The sequence below is a fragment of the Macaca fascicularis genome, chromosome X, assembly GCF_037993035.2.
Source record: "Macaca fascicularis isolate 582-1 chromosome X, T2T-MFA8v1.1".
Lineage (NCBI taxonomy): Eukaryota > Metazoa > Chordata > Mammalia > Primates > Cercopithecidae > Macaca > Macaca fascicularis.
Genome location: NC_088395.1, coordinates 114,888,389 through 114,901,153, shown reverse-complemented (window position 1 = coordinate 114,901,153; position 12,765 = coordinate 114,888,389). Strand labels below are relative to the sequence as shown.

The following is a 12,765-nucleotide window of genomic DNA, read 5'->3' as shown; positions in this document are numbered from 1 at the left end:
TTGCAGTTAAATAACAAATAGATCTTAAGTGTAAGTATATCCCCAAATATTGCATGGAACATATACTGATCTGGGACATACTCATACTAAAAAGTTACTTGTGGTTTCTCTGAAATTCAAGCTTAATGTGCATCCTGTATTTTTATTTGCTAAATCTGCGTCTTCCTCACATGCTCCCTATGACTAGCCTTGGGAAGTGTTGTTCTTTCATAGCTACTCAGTAAATTCTTACTAACAGAGGAAAAAGAGGCTTCTATTTTAAGAACATTATGGGCAACATTTAGTTTGCCTGTTTGTGTCTTAAGCATTTGCTTGTTGAATTTACTTTAAGGTCTAACTGGATAGTACTACATCCCCTCAGGCCCTGGTTCATACTGGCTGGCTAGAGCTTTTCAAGTGAAACCTGGCGTGCCTGTTCCTCTTCTACCCCTGATGCCATCAGTTGTTTTTATCTATGGTGTGAACACAGTTGAGCAGATGTTGGAGGGAAATGGCTTCCTGAAATATTCAGAAATGTCTGGTGTCAGCTTCTTCCTTAAAATAAAGTATAGGTGACAAGTCCCACATGGTAGGGAGCCAGCTCTCACAGATCACTTCCTTCTCTTCCCAGAGTCTTTCATTCATGAACTCATAGGGAGCTGTTCTTAAAAGGCAAATGTACATAAAACATGGGACAGGACCCAGCTTGGTTTAATGTGTGTTGTGTGTGTGTGTGTGTGTGTGTGTGTGTGTTCACATTTCAATGCAAAGGTTTTAGGTTTTGTTTTAGAATTGCTCAAAGTAAAGCCGGATTCTCTGCTATTAGCAAGAAGCTCAGAAACGTAGGGTGATGTTAAAGGGGGCCTGGTTTAAGGGAAGAGCTAAGATTTTGAGTCAAACCTGGGTCTGAATTTACGCTGCTCCCTAGCTGACTGACCTTGGGAAGGCAAACTAACCCCTTGAAGCATCAGTTTTTTCATTTGTAAAATGATAATGGTAATAGTGCCTACCTCGTAGTGGAGGTGGAACAGTTCCGTGCGATAACAAAAGTGAACTACTTAACTAGGCACATAACAGATGCTCACGGTAGCCATTATTGTGAATGTGGCCCCAGGATAGGTCTGATCTAGCCAAAGAGGCCTCAGAATTTCTGGACCCTGAGGCCGCTGGCAGGTGAAGGAAGGTCACCTCAGTATCTTGTATTATTTTTCTCTTTTAGATGTTTGGCTGTCTTCACTTTGTCACTTAACTAGCAAATGATACCAACTCTCTGAAACTCAGGATTTTTTTTAATCTGGAAAATGGTCATATGAAAAATAATTCCTTTGTTTCAAAAGTAGTTATAAGAATTATATATGAAGATTATTTAGAAAATGTACACACAGTACAAATGATATTGTGAAGTAAGTAGAGTAATATTGATAAAAAGGACCCCCAAAGAGGCATCTCTCAACACTCATCTTTCTTTTCCTGACTTTTTAAGTTTCAGGCCAATTCCTGGAACTAGTGGCAGCAGGTCCACTAAAAAACAACAACAACATAAACAAAAACAAAACAAAACAAAAAAACAAGAACCACACAGTTGAAGGTACCTGGTTTCTTATCCCCACTCTTATAGTTAATTTTCTATGCTGAAAAAGTCACTTAACAGCTGAGTTTTCATTTCCTCATCTTTAAAATGGGAATTAGTCATTGAGTGAGAACCTTTTAGGCATCCTCATGCACAGTACTAGACACTGTAATTGTAAATAATACCAGCTAATATAGATTGAGTATATTCTCAATATACCAAGCACTTGACAAAGAGCATCAACTCATTTAACCTCACTAAACCCTGTAAAGTAAAATATCCCTATTTTATAGTTCAGCAAATTGAGGCTTAAAGGATTTCCATTGATTTGTCTTATAGTGAAACCAAGATCTTTATCTCAAAGGAATCTAATGTCTAGGAGGGTAGGTGAAGATATAAATAAATCGTTGTAATGTTGCATATGTGTCTACGTCTCTACACACACACATACATCTAAAATATCTATTTCAGATTTGCGGTGGAAAATCACATGAGATATTATGTGAAAGACATTTTGAAGAAACCTGAAGTTATTAAAAGGGGACAGTTTTATTATATTGTATGAAACCAGGAATGAGCAGCCATTTCAACACTCATTTACTGTGCTAATTCAAGATGAATTTATTATATTCCAAGGACTGTCTTGTTTTGCACTGTGTGGAATATTAACAGGGCTAGCGTCTTTACAGTACCATACCTTTTCTTCTGAGACATAGTCACAATCCTAAAACCAATGCATTTTTTTAACCCCACCAGAGTCAATCATCCATTGATCCTACTACCTTTGTAGTGCCCCTTGCCCACTGCCTGTGCTCAGTTCCTTCCACAGGAAACCTAGATCCTATGGTCCATAATCATAATCACTTCTTTCCATATACCCTTGACTCCCTTGCCCCTCTTTTCCTTTATCATCCTCACCTAGCAGACCCCAGCCTTGATTAAATCCAACTCTTCCTCTAATCTACGTATGTATCCATGTGGCTGGACAAGTCTACAGAAAACCTCACAATATTGATAACTGATGTTCCTTTAAGTCCATGACCACCAAACTAAAGTGGGCCCTTAGAGCTGCCTTGCAGTCCTGCCACATTTCCCTAGTTCATGCCTTCTCCCTGCTCTCCTAACTGATCATGTCACACCTTATCTCTTTGCATACCTCCAATACCTCCTTCCTGTTCTTATTCTCAGTTGATAACCTTGATTCTTGTTTCACTGAGAGGAAAAAATAAGTATGATGAAGAGAATGCCTGCATGCTTCCCTTACCACATCAACTACCCTACCTGCATCTGTATCTATGTATTCTGCCTTCCCACCTGTCACTGTGGATGAACTTTCAATTCTCTTACCTAAGGGAATTCCACCAACTTGTGTATTAGATAACATCCTCTCTTGTACACTTAAAGTCACCCCCAACAATTTTTCCATCTGTCTCCTGTGTCAACACATATTCCCTCAAAATACTAACATATTTCAATATCTCCAGTCTTAACAAAAAATTAAACATACTTCTTACCCCATATCCCTCTTTGGCTACAGTGCCATTTCTTCCATTCCAAATACCCCTTTAGATAATTGGCTATCCTGGATTTCTCCAGTTCCTCACTTCCCACTCTCTATTGAACCCCTTGCAATCTGGCTTTTAGCCACACTAAGCCACTGAAATTTATCTGGTACAGATCACCACATTGCTAAATCCATTGGTGTGTTTTCATATCTTGTCTTATGTAACCTGTCAACAATTTGGGTTTACCACTTTTTTTCCTCCTTGCTTTCCAGGGCCCCTCTGGATGTTGGTTCTTTACTCATCTCACTGGCTACTCCCTCTCAGATTCCTTCTCAAGTACCTCCTCATGTTCTCTTAACAATGACATGCTTCAGTGCTTAATTCTAGGGTGTATTCTCTTCCCTTCATCTACCTTCACTCCCTTGGTAATCTCATCTACTTTGGAGGCTTTTTGTTTCTTTAGACAGGGTGTCACTCTGTCACTCAGGCTGGGTACAGTGGCACAATCAGCCTCAAACTCCTGGGCTCCAGTGACCCTCCTGCCTCAGCCTCCTGAGTAGCTGGAACAACAGGCACATGCCACCACACCTGTCTAATTTTTTTGTAGAGATGGGGTATCACCATGTTGCCCAGGCTGGTCTCAAACTCCTCAGCTCAAGCAATCCCCCGCCTTGGCTTCCCAAAATGCTGGGATTACAGATTATAGACACGAGCCACCACACCTAGCCCCTTGGCTTTATATAACAATGATAGCAGAGATGGTGATCTCCAGATAAACCCTGCTCTCTCCTACTCTCCATGTTGTTAGGTTTTCCAGTATGTCTGGTTCTTTTTAAAGGGAATATGAACACAAGAGATGTATCACTTCCCGTAATAGGGAATTAAGAGCAGGTACTAGGATCTGAGATAGTGGAGTTGCTAGACAAAAGCAGCCTGGAAATCCAAGTCACCTTTGGAGAAGGCCACTAAGAGGAGCTGCTTTTGTCTTATTGGATTATGACATAAGTGATAAATCAAACTTTGTGTGCTAAACCATTGAGATCTTAGGTTTGTTACCACAACATAGTCAAGTCTACACTGACTAAGGCATCTCCCTTGAATTCCAGACTTCCATAGCCAGCTATCTACTCAACTCCTCCATTTGAATATCTTATACACATCTCAAAACCAGAATTCCTGATGCTTCCAAAGCCAGCTTCTCCAACAGTTTTCTCCATCTGAATAAATGGCAATTTCATCCTTCTCGTTGTCTAGTACAGAAACTTTGGAGTCATTCTTGACTTCTCCCTTTCAGTCACATCCCACATCCAATCCATCAGCAAATCCTAGCAGCTCTACCTTTAAAACATACCTAGAATCATTTTACTTCTGTCAGACTCTATAACTGCCCCTCTGTTATAAACATCCATCATCCTGCTGAATTACCACAACAGCCTCCTAGGTGGCCTTTCTGCTTCTGTGCTTGCCCCACTACAGTTCACATGGCAGCTTGAGAAATCCCTCTTAAAAAGTAAATCAACTGGTGTCACTCACATGTTCCAAGCCCTTCAGTGGATTTCCAGGGGCAAAGCTCTTACACTGGTCTATGAAATCTTCTATGATCTGGCTCTTGCTCCAACTCTGGCTTTATCAGGTATCCCATCCCCCCATTCACTGCACTCCAGGATTCTGGCCTCCTTGCTGTAGCCAAAACATCAAGCATATTCTCTCATTTACTGCCTTTGCACTTGCTGTTCCCTTTGCCTAGAATACTCTTTCCTCAGATATTCACATAACTTATTCCTTCATCTTCTATAGCAGTGTTTCTCCAACATTATATGCATCAGAATCACCTGAAGGACTTGTTAAAACAGATTTCTGAGCCCCACCCTAAAGTTTATGATTCAGTGGATCGTGGAGGAGACAAGAATTTGCAACTCTAACAATTTCCCAGGACTGATGATTCTGGGCCAAAGATTGTGCTTTGAAAAACACTGTTTTCTGCTCAGAATTCCCCTTGTAAGCAAGGCCTTCCCTGACTCCCTTATATAAAATAACAAACTAACCCCAACACTTCCTACTCTCTTACCCAATTTAGTTTCCTCCATAATACAGATCACCTGACAGATATGTATGTAATATTCATTTACTGTTTGTCTTCCCTCTAAATTTTAACCAGGAAAACAAGGACTTGGTTTCACTTATGGCTGTATGATACTGCCACTATCACCTATGCCTAACACAGTACCTAGCACAGACTAGGCACTTAATAAATATTTGTTGAATGAATGGTGAGAATAAAATTATACACAGACAGTCTTCTGTGACCTAAGCTTCTGGAGAAAATTGCTCACAAAGATAATTGGCCTTTGCAATCCAATCACTTCAGCTAAGCCTCTGTTACTTCCTATCTTGCTTCCTGGGTTACCTTTTGCATCATTGTCATCCTTGCCAACTCCCATGCAAGAAAGCACTGGTGATGCCTAGAAAAGCCTATTGGTTGGTGGTAGAGGCACTGTGATGTAACTCTTTATTTCAGGAGACCCAGGAGAAAGGAAGAATCCCAGGTGACGCTGATCTCTAACACTTGTAACTCAGTTGTTCTGAGAGCAGTTATTTCACAGCCCTTCACTGAATATCTGCTTGTGACAGGGCTGCAGAGAAGCATAAGACATGGTTCCGATCCCAGTCTGATGGCAGAATCAAATAAATTGAATAAAATACTGCAAAACTCCATCAGCAAAGAGAAGAGAGTAAGAACTGCTCCTGAAATTGCTGAGAAGGAGGCAGAGTATAAGGGTGTCTTCACCAAAAAGATGGTTGAGCTGGGTTTAAAAGAATGAATAGAAATTTTGTTTGTGGTAAAGGGAGTAGGAAAGCATTTTAGACATAGGAATCAGCATCAGCAAAAGGATAGATGTGTGGAGTAGAGATTATATTTAAAATATTTAGCAATATTTAGGGTTATGGTTTAGCAAACCCTAACCTTTAACTCTAATTGCTAAATATTTTTAGCATTTAAAAATAATTTTGGAGGCTGATGTGGGAAGATCACTTGAGGCCAGGAGTTCGAGACCAGCCTGGCCAACATGGCAAAACCCCGTCTCTACTAAAAATACAAAAATTAGCTAGGTGTGGTGGCGGGTGCCTGTAATCCCAGCTACTCGGGAGGCTGAGGCAGAGAATGGCTTGAACCTGGGAGGCAGAGGCTGCAGTGAGCCCAGATCGCACCACTACACTCCAGCCTGAGTGACAGAGCGAGACTCCATCTCAAAAAAGAAAAGTTAAGTGAGTGCAGTGATTCTCTGAAATGACAAATAATTCGTGGTGGTGATCTGGGGGGAAAAAGTACAATCTTACCTTTATTTACTAGGCATTTTTATTCAGTAACAATAAAACCATGAAAAATTCATTTCAACTTATAAAATGTGGTTATGTTCTTGATTCTGATAATTACATATACAGACATCAACAAATCCAAATGGACATCCTGACCAAGCAAAGTGAACATCAGCCATAGACAAACTGGCATGACCATACCAGTGCACAGCACTCGATAAGGAGCTCCAGAGAAAGACCAGAATGTTGCAAAAAATGCTGAGTAGTCTAGTATAGCTAATATTAATATAATAATAATAGCTGATACTAAGTGAATACTATGATCCAGGTACTGTTTTGCATGCTTAATCTTATTGAGTCCTCCAGTCAAACTCTATACAGTAGATACTGTTGCCATTCTCATTTTACAGGTAGGAAAATTGAGTTTCAGAGAGATAGTCACTTGCCTAAGTTCATCCAACTCGGAAATATTAGAGCTGGGATTTAAACCTGTACAGACTGACTCCAGAACTTATATTCCTAATTAAGGGATACTGCCTCAGATATTGGCTAGAACATAGGTTTGCCCCTTAACACTGTGGTTTTATACAAAGGAATAAAATAAATTGACTTTTCCCTTATAAACGTTACAGTCTGGATGAGGAAACAAGACTCTCAGCTATGCAATCTTAGGAACATTGCAAAGACTCTCCCATAACAACATGTGACACTTAGCCAGTGAACGGGACTTAGTGAGTATTGTTGTGTTTCACTGAAGCTGAAGTGGTCATGGAAAATATGGAACTTAAATTTGGCCTTGAGAGGTATGGAACAGTAGGAAGAATATTGCATTATGTTCAGAAGCGTTAGAATCTACTTGTTAACAGTGTGACCCAAGTCAAAATAATCTTCTTCAGTGTTATCATCTGTAAAATGGGTGATTTGGATTAGACCAATACTTCTTAACAAAAGTACAACCCAGGAGGTATTTTGCAATTTGTGAGGCCATTCGTGATTGTCGAAATGATCAGGGAGTCGGGAACACTTACTTGGTGGCTGCCAGGAATGATAGGTGTTCTGAATACTATGCATCCTGAAGGATAGAGAAGACCTCTGGATATTCATGGAGATGAAAACTCTGTTTATAATTATTGAAGACTAGAACATAAACACATTTTATATATTGAAATGAATTTCTTCATGGTTTTCTCGAATAAAACTGCCCGGTAAATCAAGGGAAGATTGTACTTCCCGCCCCCCACCCACGATCATCACCATGAGTTATCATTTGAGAGAATCACTGCACTTACTAATAGCAACTGCATTCATGATACTTGAATCATCAATACTGCATCCCAGTGTCATTCTGTGTCAGCAGGCTGTTACACTCATCACAATTCTCTATAGAGCTGTTGGCCTCTGACTACCACTTCATGACATCTACTAATATAGCCATGTATGAGCTTTTATATATTGAAATACATATCTTTTTATTACAAATGACTTTTCTTCTTTTTTTTTTCTTTGCAATACAGTTAGGGCATACTATGTGCTTTTAAAATTTTTCCTTCCATTTTTATTATAACTTATTCCTATGAATTTCTTTTTAGGATGGCAAGGGAGAGTAATAATTATAATAAAAATAATAAGGTACTGCTCGAATAGAGTTAAGAACCACTGTATTAGATGATCTCCCAAAGCCTTTCCAGTTTTAATTTTCTTGAGTATAAGAAGGGTTTGATCTTGAGAGAAAAGGGAGAGCATTCCAAGGTGGAAATGACACCAGCCACATGGCCTGGTCAAGCAGAGGGTGGAATGTCCCCAGACATGCCAGGATAAAGCAGAGGCTTCTCAGGTCTAGTCTGGTCATGTTCCCCGGAAGCCTGCCTTCACTCTTCCCACCTCACTGTAATTGAAGACTCCTGGGGAAACTGCCAGGGCTGGCATCACAGGAAATTGCCTTGTGGCCAACAGGGCTTCTCTGGTTACTTTCCTCAGTGACAAAGGACAGTGATGACTTCCTGTCTGTTAGCTGAGTGTCTTTGCCTCCTTGTTCTGGCGAGTTCCTAAGAAACCTTAGCTTCTGATTCTTATGGGTTTGTTCAGCTTCTGCTATCGTTTTTTTTGCCCCCCTCTTTTCCAGTTCCCTTGCTTCCAGCCTCTTTGCTCCATGTTTGAGGGGTCTGGAAACTTTTCATCTACTATAGACCAATTTTATGGAACACTCAAGCAGACATTGTTTGGAAGTAAGCCATAGCTCCGAATAGATGCCATTTCAACTTTGGCAACACCTGTCAAGTTCTCGTCCTTGAAGGGGATGATTTTTATCACTTAATATTATGTATTATTTTGTATTCTTATTAATTATATGTGCTTGTTGAAGACTGCTTAGAAAACACAGGAATGTATGGAGAAGGAAATACAAATTATCCTTAATACCAAGAAATATAGTAGTCAACATTAGACAAGGGTGTCAGCATAGGTGAAGATAAAATTCAATGCTGCTCTCTCAGTTCTCTCTTGTTTCCCAGCCCCTAGCTTCCTCCTGCCAGAGTACCTCTTGATCTCACCCTTATGAAAACTTGCCTGTCCTATATTCCATAAAATGGAAGGTAAACTGGAAAGTGTGCAATAGCACTTACCATGTCAAGGGCTTATAAGAGAGAGAAACTAGAACGTATAAGGAAGGTGTTGGGAATCTAAAATAGTAATATTTTGTCATAGCTTTGCCATCACTACCTTATTACCAAGGTGTTGTGCTGATAAAGTGTTGTGGGAATGTCTAAAGAGATAAGAGACCATCTGAGAAATTCACAGTGCTCTCTAGGAATTAGGAAAAGGCACACAGTACACAGAGGCAAGAATGATTAAGTGCGAGGTCAGCTCATAAATATGCCTTTCTCTTTGGAAAAAAACATCCAACATTAAAAAGTTGGATGGTTCTAAATCCATGCATCCCAGAGATAAAGTTCTTGTTACAGATAATAGTTAGAATTTATGTTTTGCTTTTTTCCCAAGGTGGATATGGTCAGAATTGCAGTTTTTCTTATTGTTGAGTCTTTGTATTGAGGTTCTGGTAGACAAAGGACTTAGAAAACACTAAGGCTTAAGGGCTAAGGTCAAGACTTTGGAGTTAGTCAGACCTGAGTTCAAATCCTAACTCCATTCATGTGGTCACCAAAAATTCCTTGAGTGTCATCCATGGTTTTAGACATTGGAGATACAGGGTTGGACAAGACAATGAAGTCCCTACTTACATGAAGCTTACATTCTAGTAGGAGTAGACAGAATGTCTAATGATGAAAAGGTAATGAAATTATATGATTGGAAGTAACTGGAGACTCAGGAATGGCCTCTCTGAGAATGGACAATTGAGCTGAGACCTGAGTGATGAAAAGAAGCCAGGATTAAAAAAAAAAAAAAAAAATCTCGGAGAAGAACATTGCAAAAAAAAAGGAACAGCGAGGGCAGAGGCCCTGAGGCAGGAACAGGCCTGATGTTTTTAATTAACAGAATGAACGCCCTCCTGTGTGACTGAAGCAGAGTGAGCCAGAGAGAAAGGAGATGAGGTTGGTGAGGATCAGCACATGTCAGGTCATGTGCGGGCCTTGCAGAAATTCAGCTAGCAATCATCACCATCAATCAGAGCAGAAGGAAAAGTGAAGTTAGAGAGCTTGCGGGGGACTATAAAATACCAACTGAGGAATTTGGATCTGACTAACTGGGCATGGGAGTGCCACTGTAAGGTTTGAATGGTGTGCTGAAATGGAGTTTGAAAAGAACGATTCTGAGAGCAGAGTACAAGGTAGCCATTTTCATATGTCACTACACATCTAGCACTTGAATTCCATTCAAGTTATCTGCTATAGCTACATTTTATCAATGAGTGCAAATCCATAAGTCACTGGACACCTGTTTTCACAGGAATATGTCTAGAGTCTATTTCCAGCCCCCAAGTAATTCTGTTGTATATTGTGCCTGGAATTTCTACCAGTGAGCAGGTGTCTAAAGTAAAGTTCCAAAACCGGCTATTTATTTGATGAGGTATAGACCTGACCTGAAAGGATGCTAGCTTAAGATTAGTTTTTATTTCATTTGATTACTGACAACATCAGATAAGATCATTAAGCCGCGAAAGATTTACTTGGTAAAGAAGCGAAGAGTTAGGTTTGCTGGGACAACATTGCTTCTTGGTTCACATGGTTTATTAACTTTTTCCTTTTTTTAATAGGGAGAGAAGTCTTATGGAAAGCCGTGTGGGGGCCAAGACTGCAGTGGGAGCTGTCAGTGTTTTCCTGAGAAAGGAGCGAGAGTAAGTTGCTTATTTCATTGTTGAAAGACAAATAGTTGCATGGGAGCCGTTATCTGTTTTCTTTAGAAATAAACTGCTTAGAATTTACTCTTATGACCTCATGGAACAAGCAAAGTGATGAGGACCAGCTGGAAGGAGCTTTGCTAAGTGATGATAGTCAGAGTTAGATTGGTCAAAGTCTCTGAGGTACCAAGAAGAGGTTTCCTTCATTCACTTAATGCCAGGGTTTCCTCAGAGTTTCATCTGGAGTTTTTCCAAAAGCCAATTAGGTTGTAGAGAGCCAGATTGCGACGATGTTTGTAGATAAGTGTAAATTTTCATAGCTCACTTGATTCTTCCCTCCCAGTCTGGGGAACAGGTGTTCCAATTGTTATCTACAGACTGTGGATGTGACTTGTCCAAAATCACCCTGCTTGTTAGTGATAGACTCAAGAGAACAGGGTAGCCATAAAGTCCAGAAATATAGGTGACGATACATAAAGATGGTTTATAGGTATTACATTACAACATAGGATACGTTTTAAAATGTTGTGACATAGTCCATGTATTGTCTCTCATTAGCAATGCACAGTTCAAATTGTCATGCAAATTGCAATGAACTCAGTGCATTGACACAGCACTTCTATCAGTTCCTGAATATGCATAGCCCCTAGATATTTGTATCTATGATTTTCACTGAAAAAATGCAGTTTTAGTATAACCCAGGAAAAGTGTTGAAAGGGGTTCAATCTGAAAAAAAAATTAGACACATACACAAGTTGAGCATCCCTAATTCAAAAATCTGAAATCTGAGATGTTTCAAAATCCACCATTTCCTGAGCACTGATGTGACACTCAGAGGAAATGCTCATTGGAGCGTTTTGGATTTTGGATTTTTGGATTAGGGATGCTCCATCTGTGTGGGTGTGGGTGTCTGTGTGTGTGTGTGTGTGTGTGGGTGTGTTTCCAGGATTAATGGCCATCCTACAGAGTTCATAACTTCCCATTTCTAGCATTGTGAATGCACTCTCATCACACTCAAACAAGCCTAAGGGCTTATACTGTCAAAAGAAGGTAGTAGTATAAATAGGTCAACCAAACTTTCAAATCCATAGCCAAACAGGGAACACAATGACTGTTCCACCTTCTCTTTCATTATCTCACATTTGGGGTAAAGTGAAATGTCAAACTATGCCAGAATTTGAAGGAAGAGAATAAAAATCCATCTTCTCATCAAAGGGGACCAGACCTATTCTAGATTAAAGACATGGACTTAGAGAATCGTAAAATATGAGAAAGGGAAGGTCTCTTAGTAAGCTTCACATATTATTCGTTGATTGTACAGAGGAAACAGACTCAGAAGGAAAATTACTTCCTGGGATCACATAGCAAAGTGATGACAGATTCCAGGCCTTTATCTGGGTCCTTTGATTTCTCATCTATTTACGTCACCAACTTACCTACTGCTGCCTCTCACTGTAGCCACCAAGATCCATACCCTTACCTCTGAGACATTCTAGAAAAAAAAATTCACAATAAATATATGAATGCATTCTTGAACAACATGCAAGCAGTATAGACAAAGCAAAAATCTCCCTTGATGCTCTCTCAGTGCCACTACTGTCATTCTTATCTTTTTCCATATATAATCAGAGAGATGTGTACACATATGTCTAAAAATAGTCTCATTATCTGATTTTCTTGTCCAAAATAGAATTCTAAGTATTTATTCTGGGCCCTTTTTGTAAACTTAATGTGTCCTTAAGATATTTTTCTCTACCCCATAGTTTAATTCAGCCATTCCCCTTTTGACAGCTACTTAGGTTGTTTCTAAATTTTTGCTATTTGTAAAATGGCAGAGCTACAGTGAAAATCTTTGAGCAGGCCTCCTTGTGTTCAAGCATAGATACTAGCTCAAGCATAGATATATCTCTAGCATAGACACTAAGGATCATAATTACCTGGTAGAAGGGTAATAGACGTTTTTAACCTTCAAAGCCACTGCCAAATTAAGCTACAAAGTATTCTGCAATTTATATTCCCATCCGCATTGTACAAAAATGCCCATGTTTCTACACCCTTGCCAACACTTGATATTTTTGCTAATATGATGAGTGAAAATC

General features: G+C 39.7%; 1 protein-coding gene across 4 annotated transcripts in view; it reads left to right on the top strand.

Annotated features, from left to right (window-relative positions):
- COL4A6 (collagen type IV alpha 6 chain) overlaps positions 1–12,765 on the top strand; it is a 293,638-nt gene that overhangs the window by 133,492 nt on the left and 147,381 nt on the right. For all 4 annotated transcript variants that reach the window (XM_015443981.4, XM_065537764.2, XM_005594329.5 and 1 more), the window contains exon 3: positions 10,583–10,663. In XM_015443981.4, coding sequence (XP_015299467.3) covers positions 10,583–10,663 — 81 coding nt within the window. The remainder of the gene's footprint in view (positions 1–10,582; positions 10,664–12,765) is intronic.